At 42.8% G+C, this 27492-nt stretch overlaps 1 protein-coding gene across 2 annotated transcripts in view; it reads right to left on the reverse strand.

The window, feature by feature from the left end:
- The window catches only part of UGGT2 (UDP-glucose glycoprotein glucosyltransferase 2), a 670166-nt gene that overhangs the window by 434703 nt on the left and 207971 nt on the right, over positions 1-27492 (reverse strand). For both annotated transcript variants that reach the window (XM_073614383.1, XM_073614382.1), the window contains exons 16-17: positions 26684-26812; positions 3307-3471 (exon numbers count right to left, since the gene is read on the reverse strand). In XM_073614383.1, the coding sequence (XP_073470484.1) occupies positions 3307-3471; positions 26684-26812 (294 nt within the window). The remainder of the gene's footprint in view (positions 1-3306; positions 3472-26683; positions 26813-27492) is intronic.

Below are 27492 nucleotides of genomic sequence, written 5' to 3' on the forward strand. Positions count from 1 at the left end.
GGGACAGCACTGGTAGAAGCAACAGGCCAATACTTTAGTTTTAACCACTTCCTGCCCAACCTATAGCAAAAGGATGGCTGGGCGGAACTCACTGGATGTCCTCTCGGACCGCACCTCATGCGCTGCGGAGTGATCTGTCACCGGTTGTGTCCACTGGCCTGGTGCCAGTACCCTGTGACCGCTGTAACCAAGCGCAGCAGGTCAAATGACAGTTGTAAACAATAGATGGCTTCCTTTCAAGCCATCTATTGTGTACAATTGTGTTGCTAGCTGTGATTGGCCATTGTGATCACATGGTACAGACTGGGCCAATCACAGCCCATATGTGTCATGTGATCAGCAGCGGCCAATCACAGCTAATCACAATGAAACAAACTAAATGAATCCATTTTATTCAGTAAAATGCCTGCTTATAGCAATGAAATTCATGTGAAAGAATGTGTAAAAAAAAAAAAAAAATACTGACTACTACCCCAGAGTAGTACAATGTTACTATGGTAACAATACATTGCTCTGGTCAAAGTATGCTTGGAAAAAAAAGGGGAAAAAAAAAGACATTTATAAAAATTAAAAATAAATAAATGTTATCATCATTCTAGGACGATGCCTCTTACTCTCCTTGCCTCTTACTAAATACCTTGGACTGTCTACGTTCCAAAAAGGGGTCATTTGGAGGATATCTGTACTGTCCTGAAATTTTTTGGACCTCAAGAAATGAGGTTGTCGGTACATCAGGAATGATCAATTTTCAGATATATACTATAGTATTTTCCTACAAACTAAATAATATACACTGATTTGGGTCATTGTCATCAAAGAAATGTAGCCGAATACATTTTGGCTGAAATATATGAAGAACAATTATTTATTTGCAACATTTTTAAACAGAAAGAAATTTCGGAATTCTGTTTTTTTTTCATTTATTTAGCAAAAAATAAAAAACCTAGACGTGATTAAATACCACCAAAAAAAAAGCTCTAGGTGTATGAACAAAATGATAAAAATTAATTTTGGGTACAGAGTTGGATGGCTGCGCAATTGTCATTCAAAGTGTGAAAACGCTGAAAGCTGAAAATTGGCCTGGGCAGGAAGGGGGTAAATGTGAAGTGGTTAAAGTTATGTGTACTAAGTTGAAAAAAGCTGAGATAATCTCTAAGTCTAGTGATAATAACAGCCCTGTTCAAGAGTAGCATTTTCCACTAAGGACTTAAACTCTGGGTAAGAAAGTCACTTGGTTATTTTGACTCATGAGAAAACTGAAAATGGTCTTAATTACTATATTTACAGTACTGTAATATACTTAAGTTACTTTGTCTTTGCTAAGTAATTAGTTACTGTCAACTTTTCCTGACCAATTACTAAAATGTCATCATCCAATGACGTGCCTCATGCTTCTCTTCCTTTCTGTACCAATGTATTAAGGGATGGGGGCACGCCATTGCTGGTAGTGTCAGGTCACATATCTTTAGCTGTCCCTACATTTGGGTGGAAGACACCCGCATTTTGGTGACCTGCCACACAGACTATTGATTATTTTTTTATAACCATACCTTTACTCATTCAGCCCTAGTTTATATTATTACCCCCCATTAGTTATATATTCTTTAGTTTGTCTATACAGACCTTCTCGGACCAGTTCTCCTTCCTTATATATCCCCTTACAATCTGGCAGTTAATAATCTAGCCCATGGGTGGTGGGTTTGGATTTCTGTGTCTATCACTTCCGGGGATGCGATGCACTTCAGTTCTCTCCCCCTCCTCATCCCTGTACTGCGATGTGGAGGGGACTGACCTCAGTGCATCGGCGTCATGCAGACATGACCCGCTCATGGCGCCGCTGAACGGTCTTTTTCCATCCAACGCCGCAGGCGAGGTGGATGGGCAATTGCTCTGCAGGTGGGCTGCTCTCTCCCCCCACCTCTTCCTTGCTGACTGACGTTTAGGCAAGATTTTGGTGTGGACTCGCCCTGGACTGGGGGTGTATCGGCCAGGGCTAGTCAGCTCCACTCATTCACATTTTTCTCACATTATCCAGGTAATTTGGGGTAATTTTAGACTCTGCACCTAAACACATGTTATTTGAGCATTTGATTATCTGTGCACACTCATATGGGGTGTCAGCATCACTTATTTACTTACCTAATTTACATTTTTTATTCACACACATATTGCTCTATACTCGTGGGCTACACCCACACACGTATTACCTGTATAGATTCAAATAGTATTCCCATTGTGAGAACACATAGATTGTTCACAAAACACATACACCAGCCTCATCCACTCACTTAGGTTTAATTTTTTTAGATTTTTGGTTCTATTCACTCATGCATGTCCTTTGGCTGTTGCCTTGGTCTCTTTTCTTTCGGGGGGGGGGGGGGGGGTGGTGTCTCCCGCCTCAACCCCGAGGGATGCATCTGATCCAAGGTCACCTGTCATTCCCATTTAGAGGATAGGCACTGCCTATGAGCTGTTTTGTAAGTAACTATGTAACCGTTTGTTTTTGGTATGCTTTTCCCCCTAGAGGGTACCATACAATAATAGTTATTCCATTTATCCACCTTTTTAGTATATTATGGCATCTTACTCGTGATGAGTGGCTGTAAGCCATGAAACGTGTAGAGTTTCCAATCATGGGTGCCAAGACAAGTCTGTTCGAATTATGGATTTTTAATGCTCAAATTTTAATAATATATATTTATATATTTGTTTGTACAGTGGATGTATGAGTAAATCATGTATTGATCCTGCCAATTAGGTTTATCTGATGATCTGTATTACTAATCATGAATTTCTCGTACCAATCATGTTTATTGATTCCTTGTATAAAATACCTCATTATTACAATTGATATGTCAATTTTATTTGATAATATCATATTATTATTATGTTTTATTGATACTTTACTTTTAAAACAATTATGGATTATATTATGTGATTGTGACATCAACTTATATTAATCTCATATCTATATTTATACATTTCATGCATCATCATCCAATGACATGCCTCATGCAAAGTCCCATTACCTCTCCACCTTTCTGTACCAATATATTAAGGGATGGGGGTACGCCATTGCTGGTAATGTCAGGTCACATATCTTTATCTGCAATTACTAAAATTTTTTTTTTCTTAACTAAAGCCTTCTACTGTATATCATAAACACAAAATAAACATAATGTAAAGGAATAACCTCTGCAAACTATGTCTGAAGCAAATGACAGCTAGCACATCATGTAAACAAAGCTTTAACTAAATATTAGAATGGCATATCTGTCTCATATGCTTTGTGAATGATAAGCTTACCATGAACACTGTCCTCTGAAAGAAGCCTGTGGCTTCTATGATCCTCTGCAGAATAGTTGTCTCCATCTCCTCCACATCCATTTCTTCAGTGTTAAAGGGTACACCGTTAAACAGTGCTTGAGGCAACGGACCCAGGCCACTCTTCTTATAAAAGGTTGCTCCTGCCTGTTTAAATCAGAAGCATAAACAGTCTTAGGCAGAGTTAATATGACTGTGACATGAACTACACTAATATGATAAGACATGACCATTAAATGTCTGAACAGTGTGAGCTTTGCAGCATCTACAGCTTAATAAGTTATTAGCATCTTGACAACACTATCAGGAAGAGATTCCTCCGTAGAAAAAAAACAAACAAAAAAAAAATGTTGTTTCCTCTACCCTTAATGTGAAGGATAAATTAAAGGAAGCCTATGCTTAGAATAAATGTCACGTACCTTTAGCTGTCACTGTGAGCTCACAGGGAGCTCCCTTTTAGTCAGTGAGGACACCTGTAACAATGAGGTCTGACTCATATAAACAGTGTGTAAAAATGAGGCAGTCATATTGCAAACATTACCACCATATTTTTCCCTCAAATGCATGAGTCAATTACAGGGATGGTCGAACCTAAAACTCATGTCTGGGTTAGGCAGAGAGTAGGTACGCATTCAGAAATAAAAATCACCAGCTTAAAGTGGTTGTATAGTCAGAAGGATTTTTATCTTAATGCATTCTTTGCATTAAGATAAAAAGCCTTCTGTGTGTAGCAGCCCCCCTAATACTTACCTGAGCCCATGCTCCTGCTGCTGTCAAAGCCAGTGAGGAGAGTGAGAGGGGGCGGGCCCAAACCATGGCTTTGTGTCTGAATGGGCACACAGAACAGTGGCTTGGCTGGGGTGCCCCCATAGCAAGCTGCTTGCTGTGGGGGTACTCTGTAGGAAGTAGGGGCCAGGAGCACTGCGAGGGACCAGAGAAGAGGAGGATCTTGGCTGTTCTGTGCAAAACCACTGCATAGAGCAGGTAAGTATAATAATAGGATTTTTTATAACAGCTTACCTGTAAAATCCTTTTCTTTCGATGTACATCACGGGACACAGAGCCTCAGTAATTACTGATGGGTTATATAGGTATCACTAGGTGATTGGACACTGGCACACCCTAGCCAGGAAGTTCAACCCCCTATATAATCCCTCCCCCTACAGGGATACCTCAGTTTTGTAGCAAAGCAATATAAGTGTATTAGAAGAGGGGCGGGACCTCTGTGTCCCGTGATGTACATCGAAAGAAAAGGATTTTACAGGTAAGCGGTTATAAAAAATCCTATTTTCTTTCTCATACATCACGGGACACAGAGCCTCAGTAATTACTGATGGGATGTCCCAGAGCAATGCTATCTGAGGGGAGGGGAACCACAACCAAGTAGGGTGCAATCAGACCTGAGGACCCTGTACCGCTGCCTGCAGCACACTACGCCCAAAGGCGATATCCTCATGCCTTCTCACATCCACCTGATAAAATCTGGTGAATGTATGGACTGAAGATCAGGTTGCGGCCTTGCAGATTTGAGCCATAGAGGCCAAATGATGCACTGCCCAAGAAGCACCAATAGCCCTTGTGGAATGTGCCTTGATCTGAAACGGAGGAATCTTCTGTTTCAAACCAGAAGCCTGAATAATCAATTGTCGAATCCATTTAGAAATGGTAGCTTTTGACGCTGCCTGTCCTCTCTTGGGACCTTCTGGCAGCACAAACAAAACATCCGTTTTGCGAATTTTAGCAGTTGCTTCCAGACAGGTTTTGACTGCTCTTACTACATCCAAAAAATGTAGTGACCTTTCTTCAGAAGAACAGGGGTCTGAAAAAAAGGAAGGCAGAACAATGTCTTGGTTTAGATGAAAATCTGAAACCACCTTCGGTAAAAAATTAGGATGAGGGCGCAGTACCACTCTATCCCTGTGGATAATCAAATAAGGCTCTTTACAGGAAAGAGCTGCTAATTCTGATACTCTTCTAGCAGAAGAAATGGCTACCAGAAAAATTTACTTTCTTGTCAACAAGACCAAAGGAATTTGTCGTATCGGTTCAAAAGGCTGTTTCTTTAAAACAGACAGAACCAAGTTCAAGTCCTAGGGGTTTAGGGGAGCCTTAACCGGAGGATTAAGACGCGTCACCCCCTGCATAAAGTTTCGGACCAAAGAATGCGAAGCAAGTGGTCATTGAAACAATACTGATAAGGCCGAGACCTGGCCCTTGATGGTACTCAAGGCCAACTTCATCTCTAATCCCAACTGTAGAAAATCAAGGATTCTACCTATCACATATTTTCTGGGATGCCAACCCCTGGATTCACACCAGGATACATAAGCTTTCCAGACTCTATGATACATTACCCTGGAAGCCCGCTTCCTACCTGATCAAGGTAGATATCACAGGACCTGAAAGCCCACAATCTTTCAAAATGTGGGTTTCAATAGCCAAACCGTCAAATTTAGCGTTTGTAAAGCAGGATGGAACACTGAACCCTGAGATAACAGGTCTGGGCATAACGGTAGGGTCCACGGGGAACCCACCGTCATCCTTACTATTTTTGCATACCAGGTCCTCCTGGGCCAAGCGGGGACTACCAGAAGTACCGACTTCCTTTCCTGCCTGATCCTGCGAATGAGTCGTGGCAGTAGTAGAATAGGCGGAAATGCATAAATCAGTGAGAACCGATGCCACGGAATCACCAACGCATCTGTCCCGCATGCAAGAGGATCCTTTGTCCTTGCCACAAATCTGTCTATCTTTTTGTTGAATCGGGATGCAAAGAGGTCTACATCTGGAACCCCCCATCTTTGGCTTATGGCCCAAAAGAAGTCGGGATGCAGAGACCATTCCCCTGGGAGTAACTGCTGGCGACTTAAATAGTCCGCCTGCCAGTTCTCTATCCCTGGAATGAAGACTGCCGATATACATGGCACCTGCTTCTCGGCCCAGACTAAGATCTGGTTCACCTCTCTTTGAGCAGCTCGGCTCCTGGTGCCTCCCTAAAGATTGATATAAGCCACTGCTGTGGCATTGTCGGACTGGATCCTGACTGGGCAACCCTGTAGCCTCTAGGGCTAGATATACTGCATGGATCTCCAGAACGTTGATGGGTAAGGCTCTCTCCTTTTTGGACCACACCCCCTTGGACTGCAGAGTGTTCCAGAACTGCTCCCCAACCCGACAGACTGGCATCTGTTGTTACCACCGTCCAGGTCACCGGTAGAAAGGATTTCCCCTTCTGTAGGTTTTCAGGTATTAACCACCAATTGAGGCTCTGACGCACCGCATGAGACAGGTGGATAGGAAAGTCTAATGCCTGAACCTTTTTGTTCCAGGCCGACAGGATACTGTGTTGCAACAGTCTTGAATGAAACTGAGCATAGGGAACTGCTTCGAATGAAGACACCATCTTTCCTAGCAGCCTCATACAAAGGCGGACAGAAGGACCCTTTCTTGGTCCTGACTACCAGAATCAACTCCTTTAAAGCAGTGATCTTTGCCTGAGGTAGAAATACTTTCTCCTGGCTTGTATCTATGATCAAACCTAAATACTCCAGTCTTCTTACTGGTTTTAGGAAAGATTTTTCTAGGTTGAGAATCCAACCTAGGTGTTCCAGATACTTGACTGTGGTCCTCAAGTTCCCGTTCAAAGAGGCTACCGACCGGTCTATCAAGAGCAGGTCGTCTAGGTATGCTATGACAGTTATACCTTGAGCCCTTAATCTGGCCAGAGGAGGAGCCAAGATCTTTGTAAACACTCGAGGTGCAGTGGCTATCCCAAAAGGCAGAGCCATAAACTGGAAATGACGCCCTCCTATCTCGAAGCGCAGAAACTTCTGATGAGCAGGAAAAATGGGCACATGCAGATATGCATCTCTGATGTCTATCGATGCCAGAAATTCTCCTCCCTGCAGGATGGAGACTACTGTCTGAATTGATTCCATGCGGAAGGACCGAATTCTTAGGAAACGATTCAGATCCCTTAGATCCAGAATGGGTCTGACATCCCCATTTGGCTTTTGGACCGTAAAAAGGTTGGAATAAAAGCCCAATCCTTGATCCTTCGTGGGAACCACCATGATGACCTCTTGTGACAAAAGTCGCTCTAACGCTAGAAGGAGCGACTGCTTCTTCTCTGGATCTCTGGGGACACTTAATCTGAGGAAACGAGGAGAAGGGAATTCTTGGAACTCCAGCTTGTACCCTAAGGTTACTGTGGAGATTACCCATCTGTCCTGGAAGTCCTCCTGCCAGAGCCTTGAAAACTGTAGCAGTCTTCCCCCCACTAGAGCGAGTGGGGGCGCCCCTTCATAAAGAGGTCTTAGTGTCTTGTCTAGTAGACTTCTTCCCCCAGGACTTCTTTTGTCCCTGGGGTTGACTCTTGTTTCTTGACCCAGACGGAGGAGGCCGTCGCGACTGCCTGGAGGCTGATGCCCCTGGCGCTGGGGAAAGAGTCCGTTTGAAAGAGGGACACTTACTCTTTCTCTTAACAGGTAAAAAAGTGCTTTTCCCACTTGAGATCCTTTGGATATAATTATGCAAGTCTTCTCCAAACAGCCTTGCACCATGAAATGGGAACCCAGCCAGGAGCTTTTTACATGGTACTTCAGCTGACCAATTCTTTAACCATAAGATTCTACGCATATGCACCAACCCAAGCGAAAGACGAGCGTGTAATGGAAATTTGTACGTTCTGTATATAATTGTATTGTATTTTGTATGTATTGCACACTGCCCTCACTGTGCACGGCACTAATAATGTTTTCAGTAAATGTTTACATTCTTTCGAGTCCTGATTAGAATTAGCCTGCCTATGTAACGCCCCTTGTTACCATAAATGTACAATTGTAATATTAATGTGATACCTACGTAATCATGTGCATAAAAACCTTCAATTGCGTCATAATAAAGCAGAACAGTAATTTGGAAAGATGCTGAGCGTATCTTTTGTGTCTGTTCCCTACTGCAGTAGTTATTATTAATTTGGAACCACTAATCAATATGAGGATAGGAGTTGCCTATCATCAATTTAACCGAGTCAAGAGGTTTGCATGATAGAATCCCTGATGGTGTCAACAGCAAAACATAAGGCCGGAAGGTTAGCCAACCCCTGGGCCTGCTGTTCAGGCAAAACTTTGATGACCTGCTTAACATGGTCTCTTAAGTATTGACAGACTCCAATCGCTGCTATTGCAGGTTGAGCCACTGAGCCTGCTAAGGCGAAAACATCTTTCAACAGGGATTCCATCTTTTTATCCACAGGATCCCTGAGCATCTGAGCATTGTCTACAGGACAAGTCAGGCTTTTATTTACGGAGGAAATGGCGGCATCAATGGCCGGTATTCCCCACATCTTAATAAACTTTTCTTCCATAGGATAAAGTGTTGAAAACTTTTTCGGTTAAAAAAAAACTCAGAATAAAGGAGCTTTTCAAGTAAATTATGAACTGGAAAAGCATGTGCTGTTTGAGGAGGCTTCAGTGACCCCAACGAAGAAGAGGGTTCTTTAACTGATTCAGATACGGGCAACTTAAATGTGGAGCGGACCAATCCAGTAAGGATCTGCACTAAGACCTTCTCATCCTGAGAAGCTGCAGAGGGCCCTTCTCCACCTGATTCCTCTGAAGAGGAATCTTCCGTCCCATCCCGATCCTCTGAAAGGGAATCTTCTCCTCTATCCCAGAGCTCCTCAGCCTGAGGGTCCTGGGTAGCAGAGGAAGGCCTAGTGCGTTTTCTTCCACTGAGTGAAGATGTGATCACGGCCATTAACCTTTCCTCTAAACCATTACTGGTTGAGGAAAAAACCTCCTGCGTAATATATAGAGGGGCTGAAGTGCCCGAAGCAGGTGTAGCCCCTGACCCCAACGGCTCTCCCTGGCTAGCCGTCCCTGGCCCCTCGGGGGGGAAGATGCTGCAGACAGTGGGCCCTCAGAACCGAAAGGAGATCCCCTAGAGCCTCTGGTTCTTGGGGTATTTGAACCTCTTCTACCCATAGTGCAAAGCAACAAGGTGGAGGTATCAAAAAAATGAACACTGACTGCTGAGCGATGTAGTCTTAGCCACAGCCCTGCTACCAATGCCCAGTCTTAGTGTTTCCTTACTAAATTCTGCCTAGGGGAATGCCTGTTCCCAACTTACATGTGACCTGTCAGCTCTGTGTCCCTCCAAAGGCTGAGTGCACCTGTAAAGTGTGCCTCTTATAGCCATGCAGCCGGCAGTGTTGGCATCTGAGCACGCTGAGGTCGTGCTGACGCTCCGCCCTCCTCCACCCTACCGCCCCCCCCCCCTCGTTTTTTCAAAAAACGTGAGCTTCCCGCGCCAGCCAACCCTCCTGTTCTGCCAAGCATGGGGGAAGAGGCCGAGCTGGGAGGAAGGAGAGAGGCCGGCAGTGATGGGGCCTGCACGTGGCAATGATGGCGGTGGTGACAGTGCAGTATACTACCGCCTCACCGACCACCTGTGGCCCCCCCTATTCTTGGGGGGAATCGCCCAAAGGAGAACCCCCCATCCCATCCTACCTGGAGCTCGGCTGGAGGAGCTGTGCAGCGTGAAACACTGAGACAGACATCAGCATGAGAAGGTATGTGCTCTTGGCAGCCCCCGGTGGCGACAATAGGCATAGCATGCATTTACTTCAAAGGAGAAACCCACTAGAACTAAAAAATTCTGTGGAATCTCCCTTACCTTATCCAGCCGCAGGGTTCTGTTATACAGACCCAATCTTCACCTCTCACGGTGGGCTCCGTTTGGAAAAACCTTCAGAGGCTGGGGCCCCCTACGGATAAGGGGATCCACAGTTCTGGGCCTGTAAAGCACCCAGCCAGAAATAAGGCTAGAAAAAACATTTTCTGAAATACGGGGTCCAGCTCTCTAAAAAGAGGAAGCGTTACAGGTAAAACCTCGTTTCTTCGGACATGAGGCCTGGGTACCATCCAACTCGGACTAAAAAGGACACTTTGAGATGGATCCGGTTCGCCTTGCTTGCCCCAGTATAGGATATAGGATATTCCCTTTGGAGCTCAGCACAGGACTGGCGTAAAAACTGAGGTATCCCTGTAGGGGGAGGGATTATATAGGGGGTTGAACTTCCTGGTTAGGGTGTGCCAGTGTCCAATCACCTAGTGATACCTATATAACCCATCAGTAATTACTGAGGCTCTGTGTCCCGTGATGTATGAGAAAGAAATGTTAGTTTTTTTGTAAATAAAAAAAAATGAGACTTTAGTATCACTGTAAGACACACCGATCCAAAAACAGAACAGCTTACAGTAAGTGGAATGCATACATCTCTACACAAGTCTGGTAACGAACCTGGTTGTAAACAGTCTCTTTAAACCTCCATAAAGCCAAAGACTCTTAATGCAGCCATACCTAGAGGCAAATACAGGGGGTCCCCGGGTTACAAACAAGATAGGGACTGTAGGTTTGTTCTTAAGTTGAATCTGTTTGTAAGTCGGAACAGGTACATTTTTAAAGTGTAGCTCCAGCCAAAAAATCTATTTTTAAGTTTTTTAGATAGCATAGGGAAGGGTTATCACCCCTGTAACATTTGTTTTGCTGTCTGTGCCCCTGTTCAGAAGATTTCACCTCACTTTCTGTCCCAATGACAATTGGATTTTGAAAATTTGGGGTTAATAGGGAAATAAGGATAGGTGATAAAGCATCAGTGGAGACACCTTTTACCCATATTAACTCTTACAGGAGGTCATTTCCCTTCCTAGGGGTAGATTTCCTCTCACTTCCTGTTGTCTCCCTCCGTTTGTAAGTAGGAGTCGTTTGTAAGTCGGATGTTTGTAAGTAGGGGACCCCCTGTACACATTCTGATCTGGGTTTCTTTTTTAACTACCAAAACCCATCTCTCATTCCATTCCATAATTTGTATAGACAGATAGTTGTATAGATAGATAGATAGATAATTTGTATAGATAGATAGTTAAATCATAAAATGTGATGTATAAGAAGATAGACCAAATATGCCTATGTTACAATGCCCAGCAGGCAGAATAGAACAGAATAAAACCCCTAACCATTATATGCATCCAGTTAATATTGTCTTTGGTGTCTATCTAATTGTAATTTTATTCTAATAAATAATATATTGTTTGACAGATTGTAAAACCCAATAAGCTTAAAAAATATATATTTAGATAGAATACTTTACATTAAGGAACCGTCCCTCTAGAGCAAGGGTGTCAAACACAATTTCATCTCGGACCGCATCGGCATTATGGTCACCCTCAGAGGGCCAGTTATATCTGTAAGACTAGATGTCTGGAGCATCCCTCCCCCTTTACACCAGAAGTCAAGAGTCCCCCCACCCTCTCTTACATACAGTGCACCCCCCTTACCATGTGCTGCTGCTGGGAAAAACCTGGGAAGTAGAAAGTGCAGAGTCTGAAGGAGAACCAGAGGAGGGCTTGAGTCAATTGCTGGAGTCTGCTGAATGCAGAGACAAGAGGGTGCTGCTGCTGCACAGAGGTTCAGGATCTGTACTAAAAGTTCTGTCCTCTCTGCTGCTGACTGCTGAGACAAGGAGGGGGTGGATATGAGGGGAGTGCTGCAGCTGCAAGAGAGGTGCGGGGGGCCACCTGAAATGGCCTGGAGGGACGGATTTGGCCTTGTGTTTGACACATGTGCTCTAGAGGGTCAACAAAAAATTGCTGCTATTAGCATCTGTAGCTCTTGCCTGCATCAAAAAAAGGAGGAATACATGAGAGCTATTGACTCCAACTGTGCTAATAAACTTTTCACTTTTAATCCTGTTTATTTTACTGTTGGTAGTTGGCCGTTTTGTAATATTTTTTTTTTTTAACAGTTTTTTCATTCAATTCATTCCCAATCTGCAGTTTAAAACGGTTTTCCTGCAAGCTGGAAAATCTTTGCATGGGGTGAGGTTGAGTATGCATTACTTCACGACACCCTTAAGTCAGTTATCAGGGACCTAGAGAAAAGTGTGAGAGGGAACGTACAAGAGCTCAACTTGTTGATCTGAAGTTAAGATATGAACATCGGATGTTTAGGTTATACCAGAGCACTTAAAGTATCTAATGGAATGGACACACATCATTTAGCTGTGTTAGCAGTTAAGCATGTCTATCCTAAGCACACTTAGGATGTGCTTCAAGAAAGCATTTATAAACCGTAGATCAGAATATTAAATAATTAATGCTATGGAGATACAGTGGGGACGGAAAGTATTCGGACCCCCTTAAATTTTTCACTCTTTGTTATATTGCAGCCATTTGCTAAAATCATTTAAGTTCATTTTTTTCCTCATTAATGTACACACAGCACCCCATATTGACAGAAAAACACAGAGCTGTTGACATTTTTGCAGATTTATTAAAAAAGAAAAACTGAAATATCACATGGTCCTAAGTATTAAGACCCTTTGCTGTGACACTCATATATTTAACTCAGATGCTGTCCATTTCTTCTGATCATCCTTGAGATGGTTCTACACCTTCATTTGAGTCCAGCTGTGTTTGATTATACTGATTGGACTTGATTAGGAAAGCCACACACCTGCCTATATAAGACCTTACAGCTCACAGCGCATGTCAGAGCAAATGAGAATCATGAGGTCTATGGAACTGCCTGAAGTGCTCAGAGACAGAATTGTGGCAAAGCACAGATCTGGCCAAGGTTACAAAAAATTTCTCCTGCACTTAAGGTTCCTAAGAGCACAGTGGCCTCAATAATCCTTTAATGGAAGACATTTGGGACGACCAGAACCCTTCTTAGAGCTGGCTGTCTGGCCAAACTGAGCTATCGGGGAGAAGAGCCATGGTGAGAGAGGTAAAGAAGAAGCCAAAGATCACTGTGGCTGAGCTTCAGAGATGCAGTCAGGAGATGGGAGAAAGTTGTAGAAAGTCAACCATCACTGCAGTCCTCCACCAGTCGGGGCTTTATGACAGAGTGGCCCAACGGAAGCCTCTCCTTAGTGCTAGACACATAAAAGCCCGCATGGAGTTTGCTAAAACACACCTGAAGGACTCCAAGATGGTGAGAAATAAGATTCTCTGGTCTGATGAGACTAAGATAGAACTTTTTGGCCTTTAATTCTAAGCGGTATGTGTGGAGAAAACCAGGCACTGCTCAACACCTGTCCAATACAGTCCCAACAGTGAAGCATGGTGGTGGCAGCATCATACTGTGGGGGTGTTTTTCAGCTGCAGGGACAGGACGACTGGTTGCAAACAAGGAAAAGATGAAAAGATGAATGCGGCCAAGTGCAGGGATATCCTGGACGAAAACCTTCTCCAGAGTGTTCAGGACCTCAGACTGGGCCGAAGGTTTACCTTCCAACAAGACAATGACCCTAAGCACACAGCTAAAGTAACGAAGGAGTGGCTTCACAACAACTCCGTGACTGTTCTTGAATGGCCCAGCCAGAGCCCTGACTTAAACCCAATTGAGCATCTCTGGAGAGACCTAAAAATGGCTGTCCACCAACGTTTACCATCCAACCTGACAGAACTGGAGAGGATCTGCAAGGAGGAATGGCAGAGGATCCCCAAATCCAGGTGTGAAAAAGTTGTTGCATCTTTCCCCAAAAGACTCATGGCTATATTAGATCAAAAGGGTGCTTCTACTAAATACTGAGCAAAGGGTCTGAAAACTTAGGACCATGAAATATTTCAGTTTTTCTTTTTTAATAAATCTGCAAAAATGTCAACAATTATGTGTTTTTCTGTCAATATGGGGTGCTGCGTGTATATTAATGAGGAAAAAAAAAAGAACTTAAATGATTTTAGCAAACGGCTGCAATATAACAAAGAGTGAAAAATTTAAGGGGATCTGAATACTTTCCATCCCCACTGTATAGTAAATACTAGGTAAGAAATTATTTGGAAGTAATCATCTAGATTCCTTTATTTCCTGAGGGCTAAATTTAAAAGATCTGTCTACAGAAGTTCCCAGAATGGTCTCTCCTAATAGCCATTATAAAACCATATCAGGATGTCTCTCTCTTCCTGCAGCATTCTCTTTAAAGCGAACATATGAGTTCAACACCTTGTTGCGCCTGCAAGTACACTTGCTAATCTTCAAATACATTTGCAGTAAAAATGCCCAGGGAGTCAATGGATCCTATGCACATAATACAGAGGGCCATGCATTCCAAAGCCAGTGTACAAATGTCTACACAATGGTCAAATGCAAGAGGCTCAGCTGCCAGCACACTTGATGTCCGAATAATAGGTTGACTGAAGGGGGTAGAACTTAGTTTCAAGATATGTGGAATTTAAATCTTGGTTGAAGGGTGGACCAGGCACTGTGATTAGTATGCATCAGGGATCCAGCTCCTTGTGTAGCGCTGGTAGATTTATGATCTACCATCTGATAGGTAAATTTAGTGAATTGCTCGTTATAGGAAGTTAGATTTGCCTCTGATCCAGCTTGGCTGACGTTACGTGTGGTCCCACATTGTGTCGGTGGGTGTCGTTGTCACCATCGGCGGGTGTTGGAAAAGCAACGTGTTAAAGCGGATGAGTGCTCCTCTGTCCCGGGAGAGGGTATTTATGGGACAGACGCCATGTTTAGGGGTTCGTTTTCAGCAACCTGCTGGCCCTCCTGGCCAACAGGTATGTGTTAGAGCAGTGTTTCTCAACTCCAGTCCTCAAGGCGCACCAACAGGTCATGTTTTCAGGATTTCCCTCAGATGGAACAGCTGTGGTATTTACTAAGGCAGTGAAACTGATCAAATCACCTGTGCAAAATAATGGTAAGCCTGAAAACATGACCTGTTGGGGTGCCTTGAGGACTGGAGTTGAGAAACACTGTGTTAGAGTACCACCTCGTGGTCCTCCGTTCCGGAGGCCCGTGTCGCTGCGGCGTGTGGGTGGGCCCAGAAGCCTGCCTGGGGCCTACCACAGCAGCCGAGGAATGGTCCTGAGCTGTCTATCCAGAGTGAAGAAGCTGGACAATCGAGAAGATCCCAGGGGAGGACCCATCATGGAAGGATCATGCAGAGTGCTGGTCTGGAGAGGGGCCTGGTGACTCAGTTGGAGGACGTATCCTGAAGTAGTCTTACTGCATGGTACTGCCGGGTTGGCTTAAAGGTCCAACTACTGTGTCTGACATTCATCATGAACCAATACATCCTGTGGCAGAGGATCGTATGGGTTTAATTCGAGCAAGTCTGTGACAGAGACTTTTGTTCGTAGTGACTGCTAGGCAAGTGAGAGAGGACTATCCAGGCGAGCAAAGATCGTGTCCCACAAAAAGGAGATTGCATTCAATTACAGTATTCAACTTTAAAGGATGTTCTAAAAAAAACTAAAGAAAGGTATCTGAGCTTCGCTGCAGTTTTCCTCCTGCCTCTTTCCTGCTACTTCCTTTGTTACTTGGTTCAATAAAGCATTGAAAACGTACTCAAGTGTTGGTGCTTATATCGTCCAGAGGTAAACTCAACGGAACCCTAGACCCGGTGCCAGGGAAACAGAGCTATCGAGAGTGAAGGTAACAGCCCGCTTAAACCAGCAGCTCCACCGAGAGTTAGTGCTACACTTGGATGCACAGAAATTGATCTGAAGATTAACATACATGCTTTAAAAGGCACCACAGAGTACACACAGACTGTGAAAGCACTGCACCAGAAATTAACATTGAAGTAAGAATCAAGTGAGGGGAGCTTGGCAGTTTGAGTCAGTCCTTACATTAGGGGCAGAGACTGTAGATTTTGCCTTACATATCAACAAGCAGACTAATCTTTAAATCCCAAAGAAATGTGAACATACGATGCTTCAATAACGAATGAGTTATATATCTTAGCTTTATATTCAGAAAAGTTTGACACCCCAAAGAGTCAGACTGTCTATTAATTACCCATGTGACTAGTCATGCATGCGACTTTTGAAGAAGTTTGTAGAACAGCAATCTCCTCTAGATTATCCATAAAATACACAGAAACAGTGATAAAACAAACTTATTATTAATGTTCCTGTTTTGTAGGCATTTCTCTGATGAACTGCTTTGCATCCTGATGAGGCAATTAACAGCTGGGAAACAATAATGAAACTCCATCAAATACATCTAAAACATGCTTTAATATGCCTAACTAATGTTTCCCCAACCAACAGTTTGCTTGTAGTACAAAATCATAAATTAGACGCCACCTCCCACTCCAGACCCCTCTTCAAATGCCACAGGCAGAAGAATGAAAGACTAATCTCTAACTTGTGCCATTTATCTTATTATTAGAATTGCCAGGCTCGGATTTGTAATTTTTGTTACTCAACATAACCAAGTAGGTTTACTTTCATAGCTAAAGATAGTAAAGATGCACAGCCAAACTATTTCAGAAATAAATTGCATGCATTTCATTTCTCTTTGGAGAAGTGATATTTTTATTGTTTGAAAAAGAATTTCATAACCTGTATACATACAAGTGTTTTCAACTATTTTTTTAATTGTCGCACTATACAGTATAGTCACTGTTCTTAAGGGCTTTCTTCCAAAGTACAGCCCTATTCCACTCTTATTCATCAGCCCAACTTCTTAAACCTGCACATTTGCATAGTTTCATAAGATCTCATACACAGGAAAATTACCACACAGTATGCACTGAAAAGGTTGAACAATGTGTGAAAATAGATCTCTGTTGACTGGCATGAAAGAAGTACGATTCACCATTGACTGCTAAGAAATAAATGTACAGCCATATATTGCTCCCTCTTCCACATGAATAGCTTTATTACAAAAGCATAGTTCCCAACTGTCCCTGATATGGAACAAAGCCCCTCTGTCCCTCCTCATTTGTCCCTCATTTTCTCTGATCTATATAGTTGTATATAAAATGCACTTTTTAGCTACTATAGAGTGTTTTCCTTTGCTAAACCTTTCATCCAATTTGTAAATTGCTGCATTTGTAAATGTAAAAAGCCAGTATAAAGGATTAGTAGGGATAAAAAAGCACTTGTGGGTTTAAATAATCATTCTTTGTATAATTCTGCTTTAAGGGGACATGGGGGGGTGGATCCTATGCATGCATACATTTGCTAATAGGTGTCCCTCATTCCCATCTCAAAAAGTTTGGAGGTATGCAAAAGCAGCAAGGGAAACTCTGCATGGGCCTTCCCTCTGATGAATTTTGCCACCTACTGGGGCCTAATCATAGAGAGTCTCTGTTTGACTGCTGATGACTAAGCAGAGATGAGCACCAGTTGAAGCCTAGGGGACCAAGTAATAAGATCATGCTTCCAAATCATGGCATGCTCACAAATATGGACGTTACTGCATAAAGCAGTGTAGGGGTTATGTAAACAAACCTTTTAATATAAAGACCAGCCCTACCACAGAGGACAACAATGATGTGTTAATAGTTGTCACTCTGTAAAGCTTACTTTAAAGTGTCATTAAACCGGATAGCTCCATTTTACATTTTTTTTTTATCAGGGAAGAGGACAATAAAATCAATAGTCTATAGATCACATTGTAACATTTAGAGTAATTACCTTTTCCCTACTGCTTAAGGCCTCATTCACACGAGGCAGATTCGCTCATTGGAGTCCGCCAGCTCAGCAGGAGATCTCTCTGTTGGACGACAGGTCCGTCTCTGCTCACTGAGAGGGGAGGGGCCTGTCAGAGCACCACTCATTCCTTTGGAGAGATCGGACGAAAACTGACAACTTATCCGTTTTCATCAGATCTCATCCAATCCGCCAAGATGTATCGCCATACCTTTGATTTTAGCAGACCGGATGGCAGATGGGTGTCAGCAGACACATCTTCGCTGACATCTGTCTCCCCATAGGAGTCAATGGATGGCCAGCTCGGATCTGCCTGAAAAACATACAGGTGGATCCGAGCGGGCTTGCCATGTGAAAGGGGTCTAACTCTGCAGTCATGTGACTACTTGTTCTGCACTTTTCTGAGAGATCAGGGGGTGGAGCAAGCATGGCAGGTGATGCAGCCTGCAGATGTCACTGCAGGAGTTTTCTTTCTCCTCCTGTGGCCGTGCACAGCCCATTGGCGCTGTTGCAGTCACTTGTGTTGAATGAATATATTTGTAAAAACTGGATTTTTTGTTATTCACCGTATAATCCCTTTCTACTGAGTTCATTGACTGACCTAGCTCGTCTGTTCTTGACCATAGGGTTTTATAGCATCACCTACAGGAGTAGGACACTTGGCAGAAAAGAACACAGGACCGCCTATAGGCAATCCTAGCTGGTATAAACTCCCTCTCTGCTATAGACAACCATGTTAGTCAGAAAGAACTGTAAGAAGATGGAGAAAAACTCAAATAGAAGGGTGGGTGCTGTGTCTGTCAACAAACTCAGAGAAGGGGATTTTGCTTAAGGCCCCTTTCACACATGTGGACCGTTCGTGCATTTTTTTATCCATCCGTAGACGGATGAAAACGGACATCAATGCATCTCTATGGGATAGTGGACGTTAGTGGATCATCCGCTAACATCCGCTCACATCCGTCTCCGCTAAGCTCTGTTTTTCATGACGGAGGAAAACCCTAACAGGCATCATCTGTTTAGTCAAGAAAAAAATTATTCAGTTTACATCAGCTTACATCAGTTTTCAGTTTAGTTCAGTTTACATCAGTTCTTCATACATTTTTACATTCACCAGCTGGAGTTCTTAACCACTAAAATCGGTGTTCCACCCCCAAATTTTTTTTTTTAAAAGTTAGCAGCTACAAAACACTGTAGCTGCTGAATTTTAATAAGGACATTTACCTGTCCAGAGAACCCGCGATGTCACCCCCCGTGGCCGATCCGTTCATCGGATCAGGTGCCGCCATTCTAATTGACCGCTTGCTGACCGACTCATGCAGATATACTGCGGCAGAAGGGCACGTATAGGCAGAATCACGTACCTGTACGTTCCTCTTTAAGAGGCGGTCAGCGGGCGCGCACACGCTGCAAGCTTCGTGAGTCAGGTCATGGGTCCAGCGGACTCGATCGCCACGGGGATACCCGTGATCGCCTCACGGGGAGGAAGAATTAATAAAAATGCCATAAAACTATCCCCTATTTTGCAAACGCTATAACTTTTGCGCAAACCGATCAATAATCGCTTATTGCAAATTTTTTTACCAAAAATATGTAGAAGAATACGTATCGGCCTAAACGGAGGAAAAAAACTTTTTTTATATATTTTTTGGGGGATATTTATTAAAGCAAAAAGTAAAAAAATAATGAGTTTTTTTCAAAATTGTCGCTCATTTTTGTCTATAGCGCAAAAAATAAAAACTGCAGGGGTGATCAAATACCACCAAAAGAAAGCTCTATTTGTGGGGAAAAAAAAAGGACGTCAGTTTTGTTTGGGAGCCATGTTGCCCGACTGCGCAATTGTCAGTTAAAGCGACGCAGTGCTGAATCGCAAAAAGTGCTCTGGTCAGGAAGGAGGTAAATTCTTCCGGGGCTGAAGTGGTTAAAGGAAACCAGCAGTGGAGCCTTGCGGCTTCCCTGCCCGTTTCCTACGGTGCATGCGTGAGTCGCGCGGCGCTTTGCGAATGGCCGGCTGTCTTCTGGGACACACACGTCCCAGAAGATATCAAGGGGGCTCGCCAAAGAGGAGGATATGACGTCCCGCACCGCGGACCAGATGGATCGTAAGTACAGGCTGTACTTAAAAAAAAAAAAAGGCAAGTTAGAAGAAAAAAATGTTTTCTAGCCAAAAATGAGGGGTGGAGAGGTAGTGTTTCATTTATGACCACCTCTCAAAAGTGGGTGGAACGCCGCTTTAAGTTGTGTTTACACATATTCATTTTTTTGTTTACATGATTAAAAAATAATCAGGCCTGAAGATTTTCATATTTATCGGCGTATAACACACACCCTAACTTTAAGAGGGAAGTTTCAGAAAAAAAAAAAAAAAAAAAAAAAAAAAAAAAAAAAAACTTTCCACAGGCCTCTGCACAGTACATAGACCCCCTGCACATTACACAGACCCCTTTCCCTGCACAGTACGCAGCCCCCTTTCATTACAAAGCCCCCCGCACTCCCAGTCTCCTAGGACAGCACTGCCAGCATACTCTGAAGTTGTGAAAACATCACTGCCAGCCCCCTCTCATGCACCGCTCCTCCTGTGTTACTATCATTGTAAATCAAAGCTTCTAAATACCTCAATTAACCGTGGACCCGGTCATGTGACTGCTCTCCTCTGATGTTTCATTGGCGGTCACGTGACCACTCTCCTCCTCCTCCAATCAAAAGCTACACTCGAGGAGGAGGCGGAGCGGGAGGAGGAGAGTGGCCAGAAAGAGCGGCGTTAATTAAGGTATTTAGAGGCTTCAATTTACATTGACACAGGAGGAGCGGTGTATGAGAAAGGGCAGGCAGTAATGTTTTCTTAACTTTAAAAGTATGCTGGCAGTGCTGTCCCAGGGCCAGGAGAGGCATGGCAGCCGGCCTGACCCCCCCCCCCTCGTTGGTTAAAAAAAGAAAAAAAAAAGTGCGTGTTAAACGCCGATAAATACGGTACTTAAAACCCCCAAACATTATATATTTTCTGAAATCAGACAACCTAGAAAATAAAATTGTAGTAGTTTTAATTTTATTTGTCACTTTTAATTTCAGTAAAAATTACACTAAAGTTAATTTTAGGGCACACAAACGCAATAAAGTACCCAATTTTTGGTAAAATGTAAAAAGATTTAGTTGCACCAAGTTAATAGATACCCAACATGTCAAGCATTAAAATTGTGTGCACCTGTGAAACAGCGAAAAATCTTCAATACCTTATATTTTCCATAGGCAATGCTTTAAAAGCCCCTCAGTTTACAGTTACCCAAGAGCTCTGGTGCTAAAAATTATTTTTCGATTTCACTCTGGTGTGCACAGTGATATGTACCATGTGTAGTGCAATCGCTGTTTTTGTATGTAGGCACCCCAACACATGGGTTTTTTATGTATGTATGTATGTATGCATGCATGCATGCATATGTGTGTTTGTAGTGGTTGGGGGCTCAAACTTTTTTTTATTTTTTTATTTATGTGTCTCTTTAAATTTTTTTTATTTAAACATGACTTTATTGCCATCACATAAGGGACCAATAGCCATGTGATGGCATATAACGTATTTATCGGCGTACCTTAATTTTAAGAGAAAAGTTTCAGGAAAAAAACTTGAATTTTAAATAAAGAATTTTGAAGCAAAATAAGGGTCAATGCCCATCAATGCAGCCTTATCAGTGCCTATCTGCAGCCTCGCCATTGACCATTAACGAAGCCTGATCAGTGCCCATCTGCAGCCTTGCCATTGCCCATTAATGAAGCCTGATCAGTGCCCATCTGCAGCCTTGCCATTGCCCATTAATGAAGCCTGATCAGTGCCCATCTGCAGCTTCACCATTTCCCATCATTACAGCCTGATCAGTGCCCAGCTGCAGCCTCGCCATTGCCCATCACTGCAGCCTAATCAGTGCCCATCTGTAGCCTTGCCATTGCCCATCATCGCAGCCTGATCAGTGCCCATCTGCAGTCTTGCTCCTCACTGCAGCCGAATCAGTGCCCATCTGCAGCCTTGCTCCTCACTGCAGCCTAATCAGTGCCCATCTGCAGCCTTGCTCCTCACTGCAGCCTAATCAGTGCCCATCTGCAGCCTTGCTCCTCACTGCAGCCTGATCAGTGCCCATCTGCAGCCTTGCTCCTCACTGCAGCCTGATCAGTGCCCATCTGCAGCCTTGCCCATCATTGCACATCTGCAGCCTTGCTCCTCACTGCAGCCTGATCAGTGTCCATCTGTAGCCTTGCCATTGCCGAAATAGACAGAGCCGGATCTCCTGTGTACTCTGTTCGGCGTCACGCCCAGTCCAGTCCCTTGGCCCCGATCATATGATGGACATAACGCCGGTCCAATGCCAAAACGTCAGCGCTAGGAGCCGTCCAGGGGGCGGGACTGGGCATGACTGTGAGCCGAGCCAAGTACACAGGAGATCCGGCTCTGTCTATTTCAGCAGCGTCCTCCCCCTTTCCCTCCGTGGCAGCCTACATCGGCGTATAACATGCACACATGATTTTCCCCCTATTTTAAGGGGAAAAAAGTGTGTGTTATATGCCAATAAATACGGTAGGTCCTCTTTATGGGTTGTGGGGGGGGGGGGGGGCAGTGTGTGCAAGGAGAGGGGCAGGAGAGGAAAGGAGCACACCCCACCCCTTTCTCTACATGACATCTCCTCTGCATTCAGAGCCGGCAATGACATTCAGAGGGGGCAAGCGAGGGAGCCTGTATGTACACACTGCCCCCTCATTCTAAACACTGTTCCTCTCTCTGCACACACTGCAGCTGCATTTAGCCTGGCTTTTTTTTTTTATATATCCGTGTGTGTGCGTATAATATATATATATATATATATATATATATTTTTTTTTTTTTTTTTACACATATACATACACACACACACACACACACACACACACACACACACACACACACACACATACATACATAGATCACAAAAACTGATGGGATATTAAATTAAGTACAAATGATATACTATTTTATATTATACTTATATTGCAGTACACGGAGCATCTATTTGTACATGCATGCATGTAAATAAATGATCATTACTCAATATTATACTACACATGTCCACTGAACACAGGAATTGTTAGTGAAATATATGTGTACCTTTTAACGCTTCACTCTAAAGACTAATTCAACCAATGTGGTCCATGAGGGGGTAGTGTGTATATATATATATATATATATATATATATATATATATATATATATATATATATATATATATATATATATGCCGATAGTGTACCTTGGAGGGGAAGGAGGGGGACGAGCGCCGCCGGAATTCACAGAGCCGTCATCTCCTGTATAATCGCCTCTCACTCAGCTCTGACATCACACACACAGTCCCGCCTCCGCCACCGCCATTGGACCAGTGTTCTGTCAATCACAGGAGCTGGTCCAATGCCGATGGCGGAGGCGGGACTGTGTATGTGACTGCCAACTCAGTGATTTCCTGCATGAGAGATGGTGAGGCTGCAGATGGGCATCAGGCTGCATTGATGGGAGATGGGTGCAGATCAGGCTGCAGATGGGCACATATCAGGCTGCATTGAGGCTGCAAATGGGCACAGATTAGGCTACATGTACAAGCACACCTCTGCTGTTCTAGGTCCAGGAGACCGCTCCCACAGCACCAGGAAGAAACAACAGGAGTGAAGGAAAATGGCTGCCACTAACACTTCAGGGCAGAAGACAGGAGAGTGGTTCCCTGTGAAGGAAAAGCCTGGAGGGGACCCCAAAACAATACCTCCTCTCAACGGAATTGTGGGCATTCAGCCACAGTAACACTATGACACAGACTGCTGGCACCCAGCCCTGTTTCCCTGCAAGAAGTTTAACTTCCTGGATGCCTTGATCCAAAGTAGGACTGTCGCAGGAAACCCAGTGCACAGCTAAAGGTCTGCATGTGCTCACTGACCAGGCTGTGGTGACTGCTGGATGTAGATTATCCAGCTTGTTGCTCAGCCTGGCAGTTAAATGAAGATCTCCACAGGAAAAAAAGCCAAGGAACAGAAAAAAAAAAAGGCAAAATAAAAAAAATGTATGGATTCACAGGTCCCAGCAGGGAACTAGATCCTTACTCCTTAACACTAGGCAGAAATAACTGGCTTGCCTATACCTGAGAGGGGGGTTTATACCACTTGCCTATACCTGAGAGGGGGTTTATACCAGCTAGGACTGCCTATAGTGTCCTACTCCTGTAGGTGTTGTTATAAAAGCCTATGGTCAAGAACTGAAGAGCTGTGTCCATCCATGAACAAAAAAAAATCTGCTCCTGCATTTGTAAAATATACTAGCAACCAGGCTCTGAAATGCGTGATGGCTAGCAGAGGAGGGGAATCATCTATCAATCATCTCTGATGGATCTGCCCCATATGAAAGTCCTTGTCAAATGTGCAGAGGATCCATCGAAGTTGGTTTATGGGGGATTCCTTTTCTCCAGTAGCTGTCCCACATCACATTCAAGACGTTTATGAGATGGCTCACATGGTATGTTAGGCAGTAGCTGAAATATAGATGAGAAGAAGGGAGGGGGCTGATGCTACACAGACACTTGGAGCCTCTGCCCCACAAGTGACAAAAGACATCCGTGGGGCAGCTTCAATAGGGGAAATGAGGTGCAAATAGAGTATGTGCACTTAAGGCATACATACATGGATCAGCTGAATTTTACTCCATGTATGGGCTAGCCGGTTGCACAGAAGTCCAAGTACAACCAGTATGTCAGGTTTTTCCTGAACGATCAGCACAGCGAAAGGATTCCCCCATCCTCATTGAATGTGTGGATGGGGGAATCTGCTATTTTTTTTTCATTCAACCCGCTGAATCATGTATGGCTTATAAAAGAGCCAAAAGAACGGCTGTAATAGAGTTGCCATGGACGATGGGAAAATGGATGGACATGGCAGGATCAACCAGGTATATCCAAAAAAGTAACAAATTAATATAAGACAAGCATCTGCACATGGGTTTGAGTACATTCTTTTAACTATTTAACACCAAGCGACCTACCTGTACGTCGCTGGACTTTCAGTGGTTATAATAGGATGATGCTTGCAGTCGCAGACAACATCTTGGTACTGTTTTTATTAGAGCTGGCAGTGGTCTCTCTGGTAATAGCAATCAGAGTGGCTAACTAGCCACTCGATTGCCATTACAAGCAGTGGGAGGGAATACTCCCCCTCCTGCCACATTCTGCGGCTTGCTCAGGCTCTCTCATCCCATCGGGAGACCTGATCGACCAGCCAGGTGGCCAGATAGCCAAGCAAAGCTAGATTCAGCTTTGATCGTCTGTTCAGGATAGTACCCCCGAAGCGATGACATGACATCACTTCGGGTTTACCCGGATGTCAACGGCACCATTTTTAAAAAATCAAAAGTATTTACAAACACTCATCTTGGTGTTTTGAATGCTTTTAAGGGCAGAGGAGAGATCTGGGGTCTTATATATCCCAGATCCCTCCATAAGGAGTACCTATCACATGCCTATTGCTGTCACAAAGGATGTTAACATTCCTTGTGACAGCAATAAAAGTAATAAAAAATAAACTTTATTGCAATGGTGTAAAATTAAAAGTAATAATTAATAATAAAAGTGCCCCTGCCCCCCCATGCTAGTACAGCAAGGCGAACACACAGGTTGGTCCTGCACGCATGCAAACAGCGATCGCCCCACTCTTGTGAGCTATTATTGTGAACATCAGATCATAGGCATTAATTCTAGCACTAGACCTCCTCCGTAAATATAAAGTGGTAACCTGTAAAGGCTTTTAAAACATCACCTATGGATAGTAAAATTTACATTGTTTGTTGCCATTGCACGGGCGTGCACAATTTTAAAGCCTGAAAGGTTTGGTATCTATTTACTCGGCATAACATCATCTTTTACATTTTACTAAAAAATTGGGCTATAATTTTTAAAAAAGTGTATTTTTTCTAAAAAAATTGTGTTTGAAAAACCGCTGCACAAATACTGTGTGACAAAAAAAAAAAAAAGATAACACTCACCAATTTATTCCCTAGGGCCTCTGCTTTAAAAATAAATAAATTATATATATATATATATATATATATATATATATATATATATATATATATATATATATATATATATATATATATATATATATATATATATATAATGTTTGGGAATTCTAACTAATTTTCAAGCAAAAAATACTTTTTTAAATGTAAAAGAAAAAAGTGTCAAAAAAGGCCTGAAGCTGCACACATGTATTTTTGGGGTTTAATGACACATTAATGAAACCAACAACTTTTTCTTGTCACCTATTAAAGATGCAGAACAGCTACTATCACAAAATGTGTAAAAACAAGTTTAGAACTTGGCACTCAAACCTTCAAAATGTGGTAATGCCAGTTACACAAGTCCCTCATCATGGAAGGAAAAAAACAGAAAAATTAATGGCTTATTTTCAGTACAAATTTACTATAGTACACATTGTTTTAACATATTACTTCTTCATTCATTCGGATTTTATCAATATCTGATTGACGTGCGATTCAAACGAAACAGTCAATCAGGCAGGGCGGAATATTATTGATTGTTTTGCATCAATCGGCAACACTGAGATTCTTTGTTCATGAAAATGATCGTATTTCAATTAATCAGATTATGAAATTACTGCTGTGTTCAATATCTTATGATCATACGTTATGATTGTATCCTAATTATCGATCAAAATCCAATTCCCTGTGTGTGGCATATCAATCAAATAGGTTGAAATCTGTATAATAATTATTCTTATTGGAAGAGAATGATCAGAAAAAAAAATGTCTTAATTTAAAAAAAGGATGTATGCCCACCATTACACCTCGATTGGAGAACTAAACATCAGTCTGTGTGGCCATTTACCTTTAACTTGCGATTATATTCAGAGTTTGAGCCAAGAACACTCTCCACTTCAACATGAGGAAACTCGTATTTCAGGACAGACTTCACAATTTCAACAGTAAGTACTCCCCCATTAAGTTTATTGTACATCTGCAAAAAAAAAAAAAATATAACCTTTAAAATAAAAAACTGCTACAATATTGAACAACATATACTTAACATATGGGTACTTTAAGCTTGCGCCACAAAAATTATTTCACAGAGTTCAGTTTCTAAGTGAACAAACTATGCAGTAAAAAGGATTACATATGTGATTACAAATTGAAATAAGATGGTAAAGTCAGGTCAGTTTGTACCATTTGTGAAAACATTCTGTACCATGTTATGTCATTTTGACAGTCTCTGCTCAAATGTCAACTATGACAAGAACTATGGAGGACAGGGTTCATTTCATGTTAGCAATCTGTATGAAATACACAAGCTTGACTTAATTAGAACAGGCAATATACATATTACTCAGTTAAAAAATCTGCATTTCCAGTTCAGTTTGAATATATGAAATCACTATGTACATTTTAATCCGTGGCCCAGACTTGCCCACCTGATGCTAAGGTTTATGTTGTATTCAAAATAGTGCTAGCATGTCATTTTTTGCCTGTCATAGATAATCAAGCATTTATAACCTCCAAAACGCTGACTTTTGTGATCAATTATTATTTTTCAACTTCACTGTAGACTAAAATGTTACTACCTCCTAAAAATGGTCCAACTAACTACCCATTCAGGCATACCAGGAAAAATGCTCGGACCATGATTTTTTACATGCATCA

This window comes from Aquarana catesbeiana, linkage group LG02 (assembly GCF_042186555.1).
Source record: "Aquarana catesbeiana isolate 2022-GZ linkage group LG02, ASM4218655v1, whole genome shotgun sequence".
Lineage (NCBI taxonomy): Eukaryota > Metazoa > Chordata > Amphibia > Anura > Ranidae > Aquarana > Aquarana catesbeiana.